Below are 19,945 nucleotides of genomic sequence, written 5' to 3' on the forward strand. Positions count from 1 at the left end.
AATATATTAAATATTTAAGATATTAAATAACCTTTACCTTCTGTGTCAATACACTATACATTAATACAATATATCGAGCTCCAACTCTCAAAAAGCTAAAAACTAAGTACAAAATACAAAGATACAGCTGTTACACAGAGGGGCAGTAACTCATATAGTAATAATAATAATACAGTTAAAAACCATTAATAAACAGTATTGGTTATTTTATAATAGTCTTAGACCAAACTCTGGTATGACACTTTCAAAGTTCTGTGTAATCATCATTGATACAGCCAATAAAACAATAATATAAAAATTAAATTAAATACATTATTACATGATATAACGGTGAACAAAAGACCAGCTCCTGCACACTGGATTGTTGCTATTTCTGTTGTTTTTCACACGTGGACGTGTTGAAAGTGCTGTTAGCAGTTGCCTTCTCAAACGCTGCCAACAGATTCTTCGCCCATCTCCAGTTTGGATCAATACAAGACGTCTCATCACACACAGTTGTGACTCTGTAAGAAACACACGCAACAAATTGTACATTGTCATTTTTGTATAATTGTCATTGATTTTCAGGTGTTGTATTCAGGTCCTTTGCTGACGTGCAACATAAAAACACAAATGTTCTTTCATTAATTTACTTTACTTAAGTAACCTGAACAGGTCATTCAGAAATGAAGTGCAGTATAATTGTAAAGTAACAGAAAATGGAAATAATCAAATGTATCCTGTTTTGGACCTGCAGGTCTGTTCAACCAATAACTAAACAGCTCCCCCTTGTGGAGACTCTAAGTCATTTACTGACTGACATCTAATATTTCTGTATTTGTAGCTTGTTGCTTCTCTAGTCATAATTATTGATTGTTCTAGATGAATACTTAAGAAATTAAGTTTTGGGGGGCTTTAAGTACTGTATTCTGTATTTTCTGATACTTTTACTAATTTTAATCTTTATATTTCACCACATTTTAAAGAGTAATATTATACTTTTAACTCATTCATCTGACATATTTACCTGCACAGTTACTCGTAGATTTACATGCAAAAATATATGAATCCTCATAAAATATGAGGCATTGTTACAGATAAATTACCCCTCAGTATACATTTCTTTCCATTAGAAGTACTAACAATATGGGCTAGATGATTAACATGTGCACAATTTAATGCAAGCCAACAAAACCCGTATACTTACACAATGGCTTGGGTTTTACAGCTATGAGAAGTCTTCGCCACATGTATCACCTTTGGCTTAGGAATTAACCTTTGATTGAAGCCTGGACAGCATGGTTCGGCAGAGACCAGCTCTGGAGCGTCTGAACCTGTAACACACAAACACACATAAACATTTGTCACACTCTGTCTCTTAAATGCAGTTATTGTGGCGTCTCAAGCGGAGAAAATCAAGCAGAGTCACTGACCTGCAGAGCTGTGATGCAAGAAGCAGATCAGAGCCAGAAGTATGAGAGTCGGCAGCGTCTTCATGGTTCCCCGACAGAGACTGATGTGTTGCTGTTTGGATGAAAGCTTGATCTTGATCTTCAGGGGTGATCTGGTGCTGGAGACTCTGTTCTGGGCTCCTTTTATACACAGCACAGTCCATTTAAATCATTTTAAAGTGTTTGCTGTTCTAAGAAAGTAGCGTGTGGTTTCCATCTCTCTTTCTCTTTTCTCTGTCGAGTGCTATTTTGTGCTTTACAGAGAAAAACAAGAGCTTAATAATGTCTAATACAATTCTGCAAAAAAGCCTTACAGAAATTAAAAAGTCAGTTTTACTTGCTGCTTCTCATTTTAGGTCACATTCATGAAATATTCCTGCCAACAAGAAGAGAGAGGGGATTTCTATCCGTTTTCTATTCACGCTCTCTTATTTGAAAACTGTGTTCACTCAGGTTGTCTCACTGGAATTAAGACAGCAACACAATCAGCATAAAGAAACAACACAGCAAAGGCCAGACACCTACAATCAACAAATAATTAATAGAAACAGTTACAATCTTCATAAAAACCATCACATAAAGTTTTATGATCTCCGAGGAGAATGAAAAAAGGTAGTTTGAGGGAAGTTTGCAGTTTATTCCTTTAAAAAGGTGCAGTTATAAATCAAAGTTACTCAAAGATTTGATGATTGATTTTTGATCAGGATATCTAATTTCCTTCTAATAGCTTCAATATCATGACACCATGAGACTGGGTATTAGTGGACATTTTTAACACAATTTGCACATACGATTCATGAGTTTCAGTACTGATGTCAACCTGATTGGAATGATATAGATGAAATGTTCTATAGGTGAATGGAAATGCATGAATTATTATGATTATTATTTTTTTATTAAATTAAAAACTTTAAAGTGGGACATTTTTGATACTTTAAATACATTTTATTAGTAATACTTATGTACATTTACTCACAGAGAATTGTGAATGGAGGATGTTTAACTTTTACTTACAAAGAATTTTGAGAGTCACTGAAGTTAAGGATCTGAAACTTAATTACTTCCCCAAAATCACTGAGGAAATCAGTTAAAAGAAACGGCAGCAGCGGCAGAATATTTGTTAAAAGGAAAAAAAAAGTGTGAAATTTCAGTGTTAAACCGAGCTTCCACTCAACATTAAGAAAGGGGAAGTCTGTTTGTTTACTACCAAGTACAGCACATTCGTAGAAAGGCTGCTGCACACGAGGAAGTGAAAATAGGAAAAGAAAACTACTGTTTTAAAGTGACGTTACCAGTCTCTGAACCTTTACTTATAATGGAGTAATTGTTCTCTGTGTATTGGTACTTTAACCCTTACATACTGTTCAGGGGAAATTTGACCAATTTTTACATTGGAGAGCAGTAAAAACACCCTGAGCACCATTCTGTTAACCTGAAGTTTTAAGGCTCTTTCTAAAGGCCCCAACTGTTTTAGGTAACATAGGACTATATTAATGTGATTGTGAATGTTTTTTCTCAATAAAAAAGAAGTGTAAAACCTACAGAAACACTCTCTGACATTCAGTCAGAGACAGGTTCACAATTTTTAAAGTGTCTGTAATCATTCCTCCTGTTCATACTGACTAGTAAAATATCTCCTTCAAATGTGCTTTCAGTGTAAGTGATGGAGGACAAAATCCACAGATTGATTTTACTTCTTACATTTGAGTACTGCAATGAGGTACAAATTAAGCTTTACTTGAGTATTTCTATTTTATGCTACTTTTTCCAAACAAGCCCCCAGTAATGTAATGGTTGTTTCACTTTTGTGTTATGATCTGTGAAAGTTACCTAGTGAAAGTTATGGCGCTTTTCCACTACACAGTTCCAGCACGACTCGGCTCGCCTCGCCTCGGTTCTTTTTGCGTTTCCACAAGGGAAAGTACCTGGTACCTGGTCCTTTTTTAGTACCTGCTCTGGTGAGGTTCCAAGTAAGCCGAGCCGATACTAAATGTGACGTCAACAGACTGCTGGTCACTGATTGGTCAGAAGAGTTGTCGCTGGAAGAGTCATGAGCCGTCCGACACAAGAATCAAACCCGGCATTTTTAAATACCGGCAGCAGCGTTACCATAGTTACAGCCATACGGCTCAATTTTCTTGCTTTGTGTGAGACAGAAAGCCTCATACAGCAGCAAGTACACCACTGCCTCCATGTCCTCCATTGTTTATGTGTTTTGTGTCGCGTATAAAACGAAGTCACGGCAGTTTCGCGGAGCCGTGCTATGACGACCCCGCCCTAGTTGAGTAGGTACTTTTTTGTAATGGAAAAGGTCTGTCCTGGAACCGTACCGAGTCGAGGCGAGTCGTGCTGGAACTGTGTAGTGGAAAAGCGCCATTAGTGACTCAACAAAAGTGGAGTTCAGGTACCAGAACACAAAGGCCATAAACCACAAGTTACAGCTGTCACATCCTGCCTGAACTTTCTGTTTTAGTTCCCGTTTTAATTTGAAATGTTTTCTCCTTGTGCTTCTGTTTCCTGCTGTAATGGAAAAGTATGAAGTGTTCTTGCATACGAAGCTTGTTTCTCTTCTAGTAAAACTTGCAGTTGATGCACGATACGTGTAACTATCTTATGTCGCAAATGAGAAAGCAAGGCCTGTTTCCCACACGAAATGTTTGACTCCTTATGTGACCGGGTTACTTATGTTTATCCCTGTTTCATACAATGTATAAAGATCACTGTTCACGCTCATTCCTTTGTTCTTTACTTTTGACTCTACACACTGCCAGACAACACTCTGCCGAAAGCTCATAATAAAAGATCTGAACACAAAGTTTTACAGCCTTTATTTTCGGATTTCCACCACACTGCCTTAGTTGATTTCCTCATGTGCTTCACCTGTGTCTTGTTTTACTCAACTGTGTCCTGTTTGTATTATCCCTTGTGTATTTAAGTCTTGGTTTTCTGCTCAGTGTCTGTTGGATCCTCTGTTAAGTCTCGTCTAGATTTGTCAGCTTTCAGAAGTTCTTGTCAGTAGTTTTTTCGTTGGTTCTGTTCTTTTGGTTTTCGACACATCTAGTAAATTAAACCTTTTTCTGAATTTGGTCTCCTGCATTTGGGTCCACCTGCACAGCTTTAAGTGACAACTGCACACAGAAGTATTATCACAGCTGCACAAGAAACAGTTGCAAAACCAAAAATAGATCACAACCAAATTGCTTCCCAAACCAGGGAAACAAGTCGTAGAGAGGCAACCCTATCTGCTCACTGAGATGGATAACTAACCTAACTAGTATTGAGTGGCTTGCCAAGCTCGAGGTTACTTTAAAACACTGAACTCAGTGTATCACCGAAAACTGGAGATGTATCCAACTGTAAAACATTAAAGCGTGCCCCCACTCAGTATTAGCACCAAACCTAAGAAAAGCAAAACAACAAAGTGGCAAGCTCTTCACGCCTGCCTAGGCTAACTAGTCAGACACTCCAAGATACTGAAACAATTACCCAGTTAAAACCACAAACAAACAGCAACAAGAAGGAATGATCACTACGCTCACATTTACGTCACCTCATGGATGTTTGTACCCCGGACGAGCCCCCAAATCGTATTACGACCCAGCGTAGGGGAAACCCTGGTGCAACAAGAAATAAAGAGTCTCCACTCTTCACAGCCCCCAAGAACCAGCAGCAACAAGAAAGCTGCAACCCTTTAAGGTTTTATATTAAGTACTTTTCTTCAGGGTGGGCTAACAGCAAAATAACAAACAAAAGGGAATAAAGGCTGAACCACCAGAACTTACCCACTCAAGCACAAAATCCACAACGATCCTGAAGGTGAGAGGGAGAACAGTCTGTGACGGGTGAGTGGAGTCTGTCAGGATGCTGGTTGCATGCATGCGTTTTTGGGTCATATCCTCTATAGGTGGCAGTGTGACCACAATAGTCCTCTCTGCTGTCCTCACCACTCTCCTCAGGGCCTTTCTGTGTTAAGAGTGTTAAGAGTTCTCGTACCAGAGAGAGATGCTGCCAGTGAAAACACTCTCTTTCCGCAAAATAACAAACAAAAGGCTGAACCACCTGAACTTAACTACTCAATCAAAAAAATCCACAACGATCAAAAACAAATGTACAGAATTAAAGCACATACAAATAATACTCAGGCGACTTCTAGGTCTATTTAATGCTTCTTTGTACTTCTACTTCAATACATTTATTTACCACATATAGTTACAAGTTCTTACATAAAATATATTTTAATATTCTGTTGTTTTAATTTTCTCCTCCTTTAAAAAAAATGTTATGCAGTTTGTGTGAAAGGTGCTATATAAATGCAGTGTATTATTATTATTAATATTAAAAACATACGATACACTTAAGATTAAACTTAAATGTATTTGTTAGTGATACAAACAAGCAATATACTATAATAATATAACACTCTAAATAAGCCGCTCTGCATAATGAGTACTTTATGATACTTTAAGTACATTTTGCTGATCATACTACTCTGCCGATGTGGTCATAACCCACAAATGAAAGGTTACAGACCGATGTCACATTTTAACAGACGTGGTCAGCATTCACTGGAACTACTGAAGAAATAGTTCCTATAAAGTTCACAGTGACGTCTGCAGAAAACCAGAATGATGATCCAGGGCAGAGATGTTGTAGTTTTTTGTTCTCAAACATGAGAGCGACAATCATGAAATTCAGTTCTCCTCCTTTGTTTTAAAGTAGAGACAAAAGATCTGAAAACCTGGATGAATAAAACTGACACAACTGGTAGGGAGAGATTTGACGGTAAGAGACGGTAAAAATAAAGAATAAGAATAACATACTACACTTATTGAAACTCGTGAAACCCCATTAAAACAAATAAAGTTCAATATTCAGAAGCTTATAAGCAAGAGTAGTTGCAGTAATATTAGTAGATGTAAATTATCTGCACATTCAACACTTTGTGATTTTCACTTCCTCGTCTGTTTCCACCAGAAACAAACGTGCGCTCTTTCTGAGAACAAACACACTGTGTTCACACTTACACAGGAAAGAGATTTTTACTTGATTAATAAAGTTAAACCACAATATAATCATACAAGGAAATATGGAGAAGTAAATCTGGTTATTTCTGTGAACTTCAATACAGAGAAAGACTCAGAAAGAAACTGAATGTGTGAAATTAAAGGCGATGAAACACTGACAGCTACCAGAATAAAGAATTAGCAGTCAGGCTGGGCGAATATAGATATATACACATATATACTTTTACTGTCTGTTATTATTATAATTACTGTAATTATGACATTTTTGCTTCAGATTTATTGTATCTTTTTCTTTTTCTGACTTTTGTATTTGCGTAGAAGGAGGTGTATGCACATGGAAGGTGTAGCGGTTCTTTCCTCCTTTTAAATAGTATAATGTACATGAAATTATTATATTATATTATATTAAATAACCTTTACGTTCTGTCTCAATGCATAGAAAAACATTGAGCTCCTAAACTTTCATAGTGGAAATGTCCGTTAAAGATTGCTTTCATGCACAAAGATACTTTTCTGTGTAATCATCATTGATACAGCCAATTAAACAATAATACAAACATTTTATAAAATACATAATTACATGTAATAACGGACAAAGGACCAGCATTCACACACTTGGATTACTGCTATATCTTTGTTTGTAACACGTGGACATGTTGAAAGGGACAGAAGGTGACTTGTTGTTTGCAGTAAACTTCTCAAACTCTGCCAACAGTTTCTTCGCCCATTGCCATTCGGGATCAATACAAGACTCCTTATCACACACAGTTGTGACTCTGTTAGAAACACATAAAAACATATTCTGCACTGTTAAAAGTATAATTAAACACACAGTGGCATTGATTTTCAGCTGTAGTATTCGGGTTCTTTACTGATGTACAACATAAAAATGGTAATTTTCATTCATAAATTTACTTTACTTAAGTAACCTGAACAGCTCCCCTCTGTAAAGACTCTAAACAGACTACTAAACATCCAAGATTTCTGTATTTGTGTTTTGTTGCTTTTCTAATCATAAATATTTATTGTTGTAGAGAAATACTTGGGCTGTAAGTAATGTTTTCTGTATTTTCAGGTACTTTTATTCATTTTCATCTTTATATTTCACCACATTTTAGAGTGTAATATTATTGTAGTATGCAAAGTTAGACGTGGATTTACATACAAAAATATATAAAGCCTCATAAAATATGAGGCGTTGTTACAGATGAAATTGCCCCTCAATGTAAAGTAATTTGCATTAGAAGTATTGATAATATAGAGTAGATTATTAACATGTGCACAATTTAATGCAAAGCCAACAAAACCAGTATACTTACAAAATCGCTGTGGTTGTACAGCGACTCGGGGTCTTCGCCACATGTTTCACCTTTGGCTTAGGAATTAACCTTTTAGTGAAGCTTGGACAGCATTCCTCATAGACTGCACTTGGAGGAATTAGACCTGTAACACTCACACACACACACACACACACACACACACACACACACACACACACACACACACACACACACACACACACACAGTTAACACTTTGTCTCTTAAATGCAGTCATAGTGGCATCTCAAGCAGACAAAATAAAGCAGAGTCACTTACTTGCAGAGCTGTGATGCAAAAAGCAGATCAGAGCCAGAAGTATGAGAGTCGGCAGCGTCTTCATGGTTCCGCGATAGAGGCAGATGTGCTGCTGTTTGGATGAAAGTGTGGGGTCAAATTGGTCAATCAGACTCTTTCAAAAAGTCTCAAAAATCACCAGGAGTCTTCAAAGTTGAGAGCAGTTTTATTGCCAGCAGCAAAATCCGAGACCGTCACACGGACAAAGTCTATGAGAAATGATCTAACACACAATGTGAGTGACTGCTGAGGTCAGTGGTTTGTGTGGAAAAGTACCCAAACCCTCCCACACATTGGACTCGGTCCATATTCAGGTCATATGCACAAATATGGTCATCCTGTATTTTTCATACAAGCTCTTGCACTTGGAAGGATCCTGGCATTCAGTCAGGGCCTCCTAGCGATGCCTGCACCTGGCCGCCTCCTCACACACAAACTTTCTTCTTTTCTTTTTTTTCTAATTATTTTGGGCTTTTTTGCCTTTATTTATATAGTAACTGGCAGAGAGGCGGACAGGAAACAGGGAGAGAGAGAGAGAGAGAGAGAGAGAGGGAAATGACCTGCAGCAGAGGTCCCTGGCCGGATTTGAACCAGGGACGCTGCAATAACATGGCATGCGCTCTGATCACTTGACCACCACAAACTTTCTGCCCACACCACTGCCTCAGTTCTTCCCCTTATAAAGCCTGTAAAGTCCCTTTTTTCAAAATACACCATTATGTTTCAACCTCAAAATATATCATTATGTTTTTTCCTTTTCTCTAACTGCAAATGTTTTAAAGAATAATGTAAAAATTAGTATATTTGGTTACATGTTTCACACATCTTTTTTTATTTACATTTCACCTCTGTGTGTTACAATACAGCATACTCAATCAGTATGTGCACTTTAAACCAGCAGGTGTGGAGTAAACATATTTCATCCTTAACCCTTCATCTTAATCTCTACTAAAGCCATTATTAAATGTACTTATCATTATGAGTATAATTTATACACCACAAAAGCTTGATCTTGATCTCCAGGAGTGATCTGGTGCTGGAGACTCTGCTCTGGGCTCCTTTTATACACATCTGTGTCCATTTCCAATAATTGTCTAAATGTTTACTCTTCTAAGAAAGTAGTGTGTGGTTTCCATCTCTCTTACTCTGTTCTCTGTCTCGTGCTATTTTGTGTTGTATGGAGAAAAACAAGAACCTAATAATTTGTAATACAATTCTGCTAAAAAGTCTTACAGAAATTAAAATGTAGGTTTTAATTGCTGCTTCTCTTTTTAGGTTAAAGTACATTCATGGAATATTCCTGCCAACAAGAAGAGAGAGGGGATTTCTAAATGAATACTCAGTGACCTTTGTATTTCTGTTTTAACAGGTTTTATTCTTGGAAACCAACACAGAAGTTCACATCAGCATTTATATAATTATTGTCATTTCAAAATATACATTCATGTGTGAGTAAATGTATGTGTATTCATATAATAATAATAATAATGATAATACATTTGATTTAAAGGCGCCTTTCAAAGCACTCAAGGAAACTTACAACACACACATAACACAACAACAGTAGATCAAACAATATAAATCAGGTAACATTGATGTGGAGTTATAAATAGGTGTCATTTCCCTGCAAGTGTGTGTGCACAGCCGAAGAAATAAATGTTCCAAGAGCATCGAAGGTGTAGCGTTTCTTTCCCCCCTTTAAATAGTATAATGTACATGAAATGATTATCTTATATTATATAACCTTTACCTTCTGTCTCAATGCATAGAAAAACATTGAGCTCCTAAACTTTCAAAGTGAAAATATCAGTTAAAGATCTATGTAATCATTATATCAATATAAAAATTAAATAAAATACATTATTACAGCATTCACACACTTGGATTACTGCTGTTTCTTTTGTTTTTCACACACGGGAACATGGACAGTGGCAGAAGGTGACGTCTCAAACGCTTCCAACATTTTCTTCGCCCTTTGCCATTCGGGATCGAGACAAGACTTCAAACCATGCACAGTTGTGACTCTGTAACACACAAAATATATTGTACATTGTCATTTTTGTTTAATTGTACACAGTGTCATTGACTTTCAGCTGTGTTCAGGTCCTTTACTGACATACAAAATAAAAATAGTAATTTTCCTTAATTAATTTACTTTCCTTAAGTAACCTGAACAGGTCCCCTCTGTGAAGACTACTAAACATTTCAGGGTATAGGTCCCATAAAAATGTCTTCACAGAAAAAAAGAATAAAATAACCAATTCTTTGACTGAAGTAAAAGTCCCAAAACAGCAATGTTAACAAGAAAAAAACAAGTTCTGATACACATATGTGTTTTCATCCATCCTGTTTTGGACCTGCAGGGCTGTTCACACAATAACCCCAATTACCCTCATTGCTAGTTTGCATTAGAAGTAGTAATAATATAGAGTAGATGATTAACATGTGCACCATCTGATGAAAATACAACAAACAAAACCAGTATACTTACACAATCGCTGTGGTTTTACAGCGACTCGGGGTCTTCGCCACATGTTTCACCTTTGCTTTAGGAATACACTTTCGAGTGAAGCTTGGACAGCATGGTCCTCAGAGACCACACCTGGAGCTATCGGACCTGTGACACACACAGACATGCACATCAACATTTGTAACACTTTGTCTCTTAAATGCAGTTATTGTGTCATCTCAAGCAGAGGAAATCAAGCAGAGTCACTCACTTGCAGAGCTGTGATGCAAGAAGCAGATCAGAGCCAGAAGTATGAGAGTCGGCAGCGTCTTCATGGTTCCCCGACAGAGACTGATGTGTTGCTGTTAGGATGAAAGCTTGATCTTGATCTTCAGGATTGATCTGGTGCTGGAGACTCTGCGACTCTGGGCTCCTTTTATATTCAGTTGATGTCCCAATCTCTTCAGTCATGACTTCTTTTTTTTTAAGAAGCGGGGGTTTTCTGTTGTTCCTCTTCTGTCTTCTATTAAGTTCTAGTTTCTGCACTACTGGGAAAATTGTTGTTAGTTATCTAAGCTCTTTGAGAACAATGCCTAATTAAAGGCTAATGAATCCTTTATTGCAAAACTTAATAGTCAACTAATGCTGTTCGCAGGTCCCCCATCTGGAATGAGCACTACACGTTGTTAATGTTGAAAAAATGTGAATTTAAAATTACATTTATGTACAACATTTTAGCAGTGATGCACAAAAACACTGTAAAACTGCTTTTTTGAAAACAGTTTTAAATGTTTTGTGACTTTCATGTAACTGGAAACCACATGTGATCACAAAGAGGGGGCTGTGGATCAGGAGGTAGAGAGGGTCATCCAATGATTGGAAGATCGGTGGTTCAATTCCTCTGGCTCCTCCAGTCCATGTCGAAGTGTCTTTGGGCAAGATACTTAACCCCAAATTGCACCCTGGTAGCCCCATCAGTGTATGAATAGGTGAATGTGATTTGTAGTGTAAAAGTGCTGAAGAGTGGTTGAAAAATAGGAAAGTGCTATATAAGTAAATGTATCTATCTATCTATCTATCTATCTATCTATCTATCTATCTATCTATCTATCTATCTATCTATCTATCTATCTATCTATCTATCTATCTATCTATCTATCTATCTATCTATCTATCTATCTATCTATCTATCTATCTATCTATCTATCTATTCACAGGTTCTACAAACGAGGGGAGGCATATTCAGTTGTACGCAAACTACAACTTCGCCACTAGATGGCACTAAAACTTACACACTGGTCTTTTAAATTCATACTGTATTATCAATCACTATACCTAGGTTGGATATCTCAATATCTTCTGCTAAGTAATTTACATAAAGGGCAGATAATGTAGGGGACAGTTTATCTCCTTGCATCACTCCAAATGGGGGGGAAAAACCAGCCAGTCCTAAAATTATGAATTATTTGTAGCTGCCGACATGAGACTGGAGTTGTATACAAGGCTTTGATGCATTGTTATGCCCAGCAAGACCTCAAATGAAAGTAATTTATTAAAGTTAACAAATTTCCACCAAACAATAGTTTTAACATCAAAAATAACAGGAACCAAGGCTACTTCTTAACACAATCAAACAAACAAAACCAAAAATAAGGAGCCTGAAAGGCACCAGCCTTCCAGGAGGGCCAGAGACTGAGAGAGAGACATCTTGGCACTCCAGGATTTAAAAAGGCTCCCAACAGGTGATCTCAATCACTGGATGAGGAGGGAGGGACCAGACCATCTAGGGGAAGAGAGAAACATAGGAGTAACAGGCAAGGCAGACCATCCCCTCTACCATGGAGGCCCAGGGCCGTCACAGCATCATAACATTTACCATCAATACCAGAACATATTAATTAATACTCCATCGGGTCTCTATTGATCCAGTCAAAGGCTATGGCAATGTATTTTTCCCTTCTTGCAGTCTTGCTCTCACCACTGCAAATATAAATATGGTCAATACATGCCGTGCTTTTCCTAAAGCCATTCAGCTCATCCACCAATAATCCATGAGTTTAAAAGTAATTATTAAGTCTGTTGTTGAATATAATGTATACACCTTACTGATAAAGCAGTATTACTAATATTATCTGCTTAAATAGTAATAGTTGTAGTAATATTAGTAGATTATGTGAGGTAACTGCACACTCGATTTCCACCAGAAACAACAGCTCTCTCATTCTGAGAACAAACAAACAGGTTTCACACTCACTAAATTACATCTAAAACATGATAATAATAATTACATGAGGAAATAGTGAGCTGTGAATTGTTTCTGTGAACTTGAGTACAGAGAAAGACTGAATGTGTGAAAAGAAATGCGATGAAACACTGACAGCTACCAGAATAAAGAATTAGCAGTCAGGCAGGGTGAATATACACTGGTACTCTTTGAGGCACATTATGTACAGATTTAAAACACATTCAAAGGATAGACACCCACCGGCCTTGCTGCTTTGCAAATTTAATTCATTGTAATGTTACAAATCAAAGTTCCTCAAATATTTGATGAATGATTTTGGATCAAGATATCGAAATCTCTTCCAAAAAGAGGTACTGAAGTAATTTACTGAACCCTGTACTGTTATTATTCTAACCCTTCACAGTATCCCTTTATTTCCAAATCTCAAATCTGTTTTTTATTCATAGCTACCTTATCAGTTTAAAGAGAGGTAACGTCACTATAAAACTGACTGTTTCCTTTTCCTATTTTCACTTCCTCGTGTGCAGCAGCCTTTCTACGAACGCGCTGTACTTGGTAGGAAACAAACAGAAGTCCCTTCTCTTAATATTCAGAAGAAGCCCAGTTTTAGATTCACATTTTCACACACTTTTTTTCTCCTCTTAACATTCTGCCACTGCTGCAGTTTTTAATGATTTTCTCAGTGACGTTGGGGAAGTATTTGAAGAATACTCTAAATTCTCTGTGAGTAAAAGCACATAGTATATAAATACATACTGTCTGCGCCCGAACATTCCCCGGAGGTCTTCCCCAACATTAAGTCAGATCTCCAGTTGCCTGCCTCTTACTCTGCACCCGACCTGCAGCTGAGTCTTGTGGTGATGGCTTGCATCCACCTTCGTCACTGACCTCCAGTTCGGCCAAGTCTTCATCATCATCCTCCATGTTGGTTATTGTCATTTTCAAATTTGAAGAAAGCGATATTCTCGACGTTTAAATATCAAAGGGTTTATTGCTGTGGACCTAATCTACTTCGCTCGGGAGCTCAATAGAAAAGGCCCTGAATGTATATTGACAATCCCTTATATTCAACTGCAGTTTGGGTGTTGTTCTGATTCTTGTAAATGTATTGGTTAATTCTCGTTACCATGGTTCTTTTTGGGGGTCAGCCAATCAGCTATGGGCTTGTCATAAATTTTGGCAGTTTTCTGTGGAAAAGTCTAGAATTCTTATCATTCTATCTTTTTGTCCATCGCCTTTTAAAAATAGTTATGTGTCTGGAGTTGCTTCCTGCAGAGGCGCTTACTGCTGCGCTTGGGCTTCCTGTTAAACGCTCTCTTCACACCTGCAGCTCCGTACTTGTTCTACTCAAGACGGTGATCTGCCCTTTTGCACTTTCGATAACTCATTATTCAAACTTTTGACCTTCTGCCAATACGTCTTTTTGGCCTAAGTATGAACTTTCATATCTGCATTATCACGTCAACACCTGCACTGACACGGATTAACCATCTCATGTCCATGTTCAGCATCAGTTTAACACAACACTTGATATTAAGGCTTACAAAACTTCACATAACTTCACATTATTCAGTTTTTTCAAAGGCCGGTTTGATGCTGTGTTTTGTCGAACAGTCTCTTTGTGGCTTCCAGGTACATAAGAGTGACTTAACATCAAAAGAGCCATCTTAATGTGTTTTTGTACATCACTGCTAAAATGTTGTACAGATATGTAATTTTTTTTCACATTTTATCAACATTAACAACATGTGTGCTTATTCCAGATGGAGGAGCTGCGAACAGCATTAGTTAAATATAGGTTGTGTAAATGCCTTTTAATAAAACATTGTTCTTTAGAACTGCTGTTACCTAATAACTGACTCATTCATATCTGTAGAATTGTTTTGCATATGACAGAGAACTAAAAAAAGGAACAAGCATGGAAACCCCCAGCTCTTTTTTGGTAACATCAGCTATGTATAAAGGGAGCACAGAGCAGGGTCTCCAGTACCAAATAACTCGTGAAGATCAAGATCAAGCTTTCATCTAAACAGCAGCACATCAGTCTCTGTCGGGGAACCATGAAGACGCTGCCGACTCTCATACTTCTGGCTCTGATCTGCTTCTTGCATCACAGCTCTGCAGGTCAGTGACTCTGTCTCTTAAATGCAGTTATAGTGGGGTTTCAAGCAGAGGAAATCAAGCAGAGTGTTACAAATGTTGATGTGCATGTCTGTGTGTGTCCACAGGTCTGAATGCTCCAGTTGCAGTCTATGAGGAATCATGCTGTCCAAGCTTCAATCGAAAGTTAATTCCTAAGCCAAAGGTGAAACATGTAGCGATGACCCCGAGTCGCTGTAAAACCACAGCAATTGTGTAAGTATACTGGTTTTGCTTGTTGTATTTGCATTAGATTGTAAACATGTTCATCATCTACTCCATATTGTTAGTATTTTTAATACAATGATTAAAAGTAATTCAAAAGAAAATCAGACAAATGAGCAGTTGTGTCGTCAGTCAAGCAAAAATAAGGTAAAATACATCTTTAAAAGTAACATAGTGCTTTCCGCTTGCCGCCCCACCACATATGAGGTGTCAGTCAGCAAATGACTGAAATGTTTAGTAGTTTTCAGAGTCTTTACAGAGGGGAGCTGTTCAGGTTACTTTAGTAAAGTAAATTAATGAATGAAAATTACTGTTTTTATGTTGTACATCAGTAAATAACCCGAATACTACAGCTCAAAATCAATGCTACTGTGTGTGTAATTATACTTTTAACAGTGCAGAATATGTTTTTATGTGTTTCTTACAGAGTCACAACTGTGTGTGATGTGACGTCTTGTATTGATCCCGAATGGAGATGGGCGAAGAAACTGTTGGCAGAGTTTGAGAAGTTAACTGCGAACAACAAGTCACCTTCTGCCCCTTTCAACACATCCAAGTGTGAAAAACAAAAGAAATAGCAATAATCCAGTGTGTGAATGCTGGTCTTTTGTTTACTGTTATTCCATGTAATAATGTTTTTTATTTAATTTTATATAATGTATCTTATTGGCTGTTATAACTGATAATCAGTGATGATTACACAGAAAAGTATCTTTGTATGTTAAAGTTGTCTTTAACTGACATTTTCACTTTGAATGATTCATATCAAAGTTTGGTGTAAGATTATTATTAAATAACAAATAGTACTACTGTTTATTACTGATTTTTAACTGTATGTTTATTATTACTACAAGTTACTGCCCCTCTGTGTAACAGCTGTATCTTTGTATTTTGTACTTAGTTTTTAGCTTTTTGAATTTTGGAGCTCGATGTATTTGTGTGTATTGAGACAGAAGGTAAAGGCTATTTAATATGAATAATTTAATGTACATTAGACTATTTAAACGAAGGTAAAGGACCACTACACCTTCCATGTCAATACACATCTTTGTATGCAAATATGAGTGTAAAGTTTGAAATATCCATAATAATATAAATAAATGTTGATGTGAACTTCTGTGTTGATTTCCAAGAATAAAACTTGTTGAGACAGAAAATACAACGGTCATTGTTAGAACCATTTTTTTGTTTTAATGTGTTTGAATTTGAATGTTTTTTTGTTGTAATTCCCTTGTTGCCACAGTAGGTGGCGCATGGACTATGGCGTATGGGAAAAGTGCAAATATAGGAAGAGGTAATTACTCTGCAGGCAGCACACTTCATCTCTCCATCCAGCTTAGTACTGCTCTCAAATACTTGACATCTGTAAATTATGCCAGTTCTTTTCTGAGGAAACTTACACAGTCATTTAAAGCCACCTTATGCCATGGTCAAATATTGTTTTTGTGTGCGTTTTAGTTTGCTTTGTTTATACACGGTCGCCCATAAAGTTGGAATAATTTAGTTTTCAGACACATTCCTCTTTTTATTTTCTATTTATACACATCAGTGATCACCTTTGACCAGGTGCAATGAGATTGATCAATACAATTTTGAGAATATATACACTATCTATCAAGAATAAATCACATTTTCACAATCATTTCATGGAAAGAGGTAAAAAATATTTTATTCCAACTTTATGGGCGACCGTGTAGATAGATATATGGTTTATTTCTTCTTTTTTAACAACATTATTTAAATATTAAGTGTGTAAAAAAGGATGAATTAACCCTAAGCCATTGTTCTCAATGCACAGAAATACATAGAAAAGTAGAAAATACAAAGATACAGCTGTTACACAGAGGGGCAGTAACTCATGTAGTAATAATAAGCATACAATTAAAAATCTGTTAGAAGTAATGAAGGTGAAGTATTGTTGGCTGTTGCCGTCTCAAATTCTGCCAACAGATTCTTGGCCCATCTCCAGTTGGGATCGATACAAGACGTCACATCACACACAGTTGTGACACACAACATATTGTACATTTTTGTCATTTTTGTATAATTGTACACAGTTTCATTGATTTTCAGTTGTTGTATTCAGGTCCTTTGCTGGCGTACAACATAAAAACGCTCCGATATAAATAAACTGGTCAAATGTTTTCAGTGGTGGAAAAAGTGCTGTGATACTATACTTAAGGAAAAAACTACTAATGCAGCAATGTAAACATACTAAAACCATAGACTGTATATAAAACCTATTGGTTTGTGGACTGCTGCTTGGAAGCGAATAGTATCGGATCTGAGCAGCGCCATCTTGAAAATTTCCGGTGCATGCCGGGTAAAAAAAAAACACGGATTCTACTTATATGGTCATCAAGAGGGGCATGAGGCGTCCTCCTGAACCTGTGAACCAATCAACCTGTCAATCATGACGTAGCCACGCCCTAATGCATACCCTGCTTTATCGTCAAATATAAAATCAGGGAGGCCAAAATGTCCCAAATGAACATCATACTGCATTGAAGAAAGCTTTAAACTAGCGATTGAGACCATAAACACATTTTGAAAACGTTTACTGAGGTTAGAAATCAAGTGAGAAGTTGGTGAATTCTCCATTGACTTGTATAGAGATGGAAGTCTTATGACACCAAAACGGTCGCCCCCTGGTGGCCTTTTGATAGAATGCAGTTTTAAGTTACTTCCGCGTTGGCATCATTTCAGAGGACCGGAACTCCCCGCCGGACTAAAACAAAAAGTACACACAATAAGAAACAGCTCCCCTCTGTGGATACTCTGGAAACTACATTTCTTTCAACATTTCTGTATTTGTATCTTGTTGCTTTTCTAGTCATAAGTATTTATTGTTCAAGAGAAATACTTAAGAAATACAATTTCCAGGGGCTTTAAGTAATGTAATCTTTATTTTCAGGTACTTTTACTTATTTTTATCTTTATATTTCACCACATTTTAAATTTGTCGGCCTCTTTGCCAGTAACTGTACACTGAAGGCAATCTTTAAAAAATGTGTAGGACTTATTGGATTTTTCAGTTATACGACGCTCAACACATTTATAAGTAGTATACAAATATTCAATAATGTTTTATGTCATTATAATGTAGTTAGAAGCAGTCATAAGGACATATCTAACTATTAATGTACAGTATTTGTCAACAATTATAAGTTTTCCTATATACATATTTTATATTACTACAACTGTGTTTTTAATATATTACAACTAGAGTTTAGTGTTTAAAAACATTTATATACTGCTTATAAATACTAAATGAATTAACAATCAATGACATTTGTATTTCTGTCTCAACAGGTTTTATTCTTGGAAATCAACACAGAAGTTCACATCAACATTTATTATGGACATTTCAAAATGTACACACATATTTGCATAAATGAGTTTATAAAAATAACATAAAATACATAACCCTCCTGTTGTCCTCGAGTCAAGGAAGGAAGAAGGAAGGAAAGGAGGAAGGGAAGGAGGGAGGAAAGAAGAAGGAGGGAGGGAAGGAAAGGAGGGAGCAAGGAAGGGAGGAAAGGCAAGAAGGAAGGGAGAAAGGAAGGAAGGACGGAGAAAAGAAGGAAGGAAAGAAGGTAGGAGGGAGGGAGGAAAGAAGGAAGGAGGGAGGGAGGGAGAAAGGAAAAGAGGAAGGGAGGAAGGAAGGAAAGAAGGACAGAGGAAAGAAGGAAGGGGGGAAGGTAGGGGGAGGAAAGAAAGAGAGAAGGAGGGAGGGAGGAAAGAAGGAAGGGAGGAAGGAAAGGAAAGGAAGGAAGGAAAGAAGGAGAGAGGGAGGAAGGAAGGACAGAAGGAAGGAAGAAAAGGGGATGGAGGGAGGAAAGAATGAGGGGAGTAAAGAGAGAGGAAGGAAAGAAAGAGAGAAGGAAGGAGGGAGGAAGGACAGACGGAAGGAAGGAAGGAAGGAAGGAAGGAAGGAAGGAAAGAAGGGACAGTCAAAACAGACAGGGTCAATTTTACCCGGGAGGACGACACAAAGGATAATTACATGTAATAACGGACAAAAGACCAGCATTCACACACTTGGATTACTGCTGTTTCTTTTGTTTGTCACACTTGGAACAGTTGAAAGGGGCAGAAGGTGACGTGTTGTTAGCAGTTGCCTTCTTAAACTCTGCCAACAGTTTCTTCGCCCATCTCCATTCGGGATCGATACAAGACGTCTCATCACACACAGTTGTGACTCTGTAAGAAACACATAAAAACATATTCTGCACTGTTAAAAGTATAATTACACACACAGTGGCGTTGATTTTCAGCTGTAGTATTTGTTTTTTTGTTGCTTTTCTAGTCATAAATATTTATTGTTGTAGAGAAATACTTGGGCTCTAAGTAATGTTTTCTGTATTTTCAGGTACTTTTACTCATTTTCATCTTTATATTTCACAACATTTTAAAGTGAAATAAATATAAATAAAATAAATGAAAATATATGAAGCCTCATAAAAAAAATGAGGTGTTGTTACAGAGGGAAATTGCCCCTCAATGTAAAGTAGTTTGCATTAAAAGTATTGATAATATAGAGTAGATGATGAACATGTGCACAATCTAATGATAAGCCAACAAACAAAACCAGTATACTTACACAATCGCTGTGGTTTTACAGCGACTCGGGGTCTTCGCAACATGTTTCACCTTTGGCTTAGGAATTAACCTTTTACTGAAGCTTGGACAGCATAGTTCCTCAAAGACCTTACCTGGACCGTTTAGACCTGTAACACACACACACACACACACACACAAACACACACATAAACATTTGTAACACTCTGTCTCTTAAATGCAGTCATAGTGGCGTCTC

At 37.1% G+C, this 19,945-nt stretch overlaps 2 protein-coding genes and 1 long non-coding RNA gene across 12 annotated transcripts in view; 2 read left to right on the forward strand and 1 right to left on the reverse strand.

The window, feature by feature from the left end:
* LOC133987584 (uncharacterized) overlaps positions 1-6,462 on the forward strand; it is a 54,442-nt gene extending 47,980 nt beyond the window's left edge. The window contains exon 2 of the long non-coding RNA XR_009925577.1: positions 5,127-6,462. This is a non-coding gene — a long non-coding RNA (uncharacterized LOC133987584). The remainder of the gene's footprint in view (positions 1-5,126) is intronic.
* Positions 1-19,945, reverse strand: part of LOC133986078 (C-C motif chemokine 22-like) — a 20,073-nt gene continuing 128 nt past the window's right edge. The window contains exons 1-4 of one of the 9 annotated variants that reach the window (XM_062426184.1): positions 8,183-8,425; positions 8,051-8,138; positions 1,187-1,313; positions 1-503 (exon numbers count right to left, since the gene is read on the reverse strand). In XM_062426184.1, the coding sequence (XP_062282168.1) occupies positions 368-503; positions 1,187-1,313; positions 8,051-8,114 (327 nt within the window). In that variant the 5' untranslated portion in view covers positions 8,115-8,138; positions 8,183-8,425 and the 3' untranslated portion in view covers positions 1-367. Of the gene's footprint in view, positions 504-1,186; positions 1,314-1,412; positions 1,495-6,450; positions 7,231-7,773; positions 7,867-8,050; positions 8,426-9,431; positions 10,093-10,559; positions 10,686-10,788; positions 10,900-18,429; positions 19,330-19,729; positions 19,857-19,945 lie in introns of those variants that run through there. The other 8 variants (XM_062426243.1, XM_062426117.1, XR_009925553.1 and 5 more) reach the window with 8 other exon arrangements.
* LOC133985658 (C-C motif chemokine 13-like) overlaps positions 14,769-19,945 on the forward strand; it is a 13,644-nt gene continuing 8,467 nt past the window's right edge. The window contains exons 1-3 of one of the 2 annotated variants that reach the window (XM_062425503.1): positions 14,769-14,886; positions 14,991-15,117; positions 15,554-16,270. In XM_062425503.1, coding sequence (XP_062281487.1) covers positions 14,823-14,886; positions 14,991-15,117; positions 15,554-15,704 — 342 coding nt within the window. In that variant the 5' untranslated portion in view covers positions 14,769-14,822 and the 3' untranslated portion in view covers positions 15,705-16,270. Of the gene's footprint in view, positions 14,887-14,990; positions 15,118-15,553; positions 16,271-19,945 lie in introns of those variants that run through there. The other variant, XM_062425347.1, reaches the window with a different exon arrangement.

This window comes from Scomber scombrus, chromosome 1 (genome assembly GCF_963691925.1).
Source record: "Scomber scombrus chromosome 1, fScoSco1.1, whole genome shotgun sequence".
Taxonomy (NCBI): Eukaryota; Metazoa; Chordata; class Actinopteri; order Scombriformes; family Scombridae; genus Scomber; species Scomber scombrus.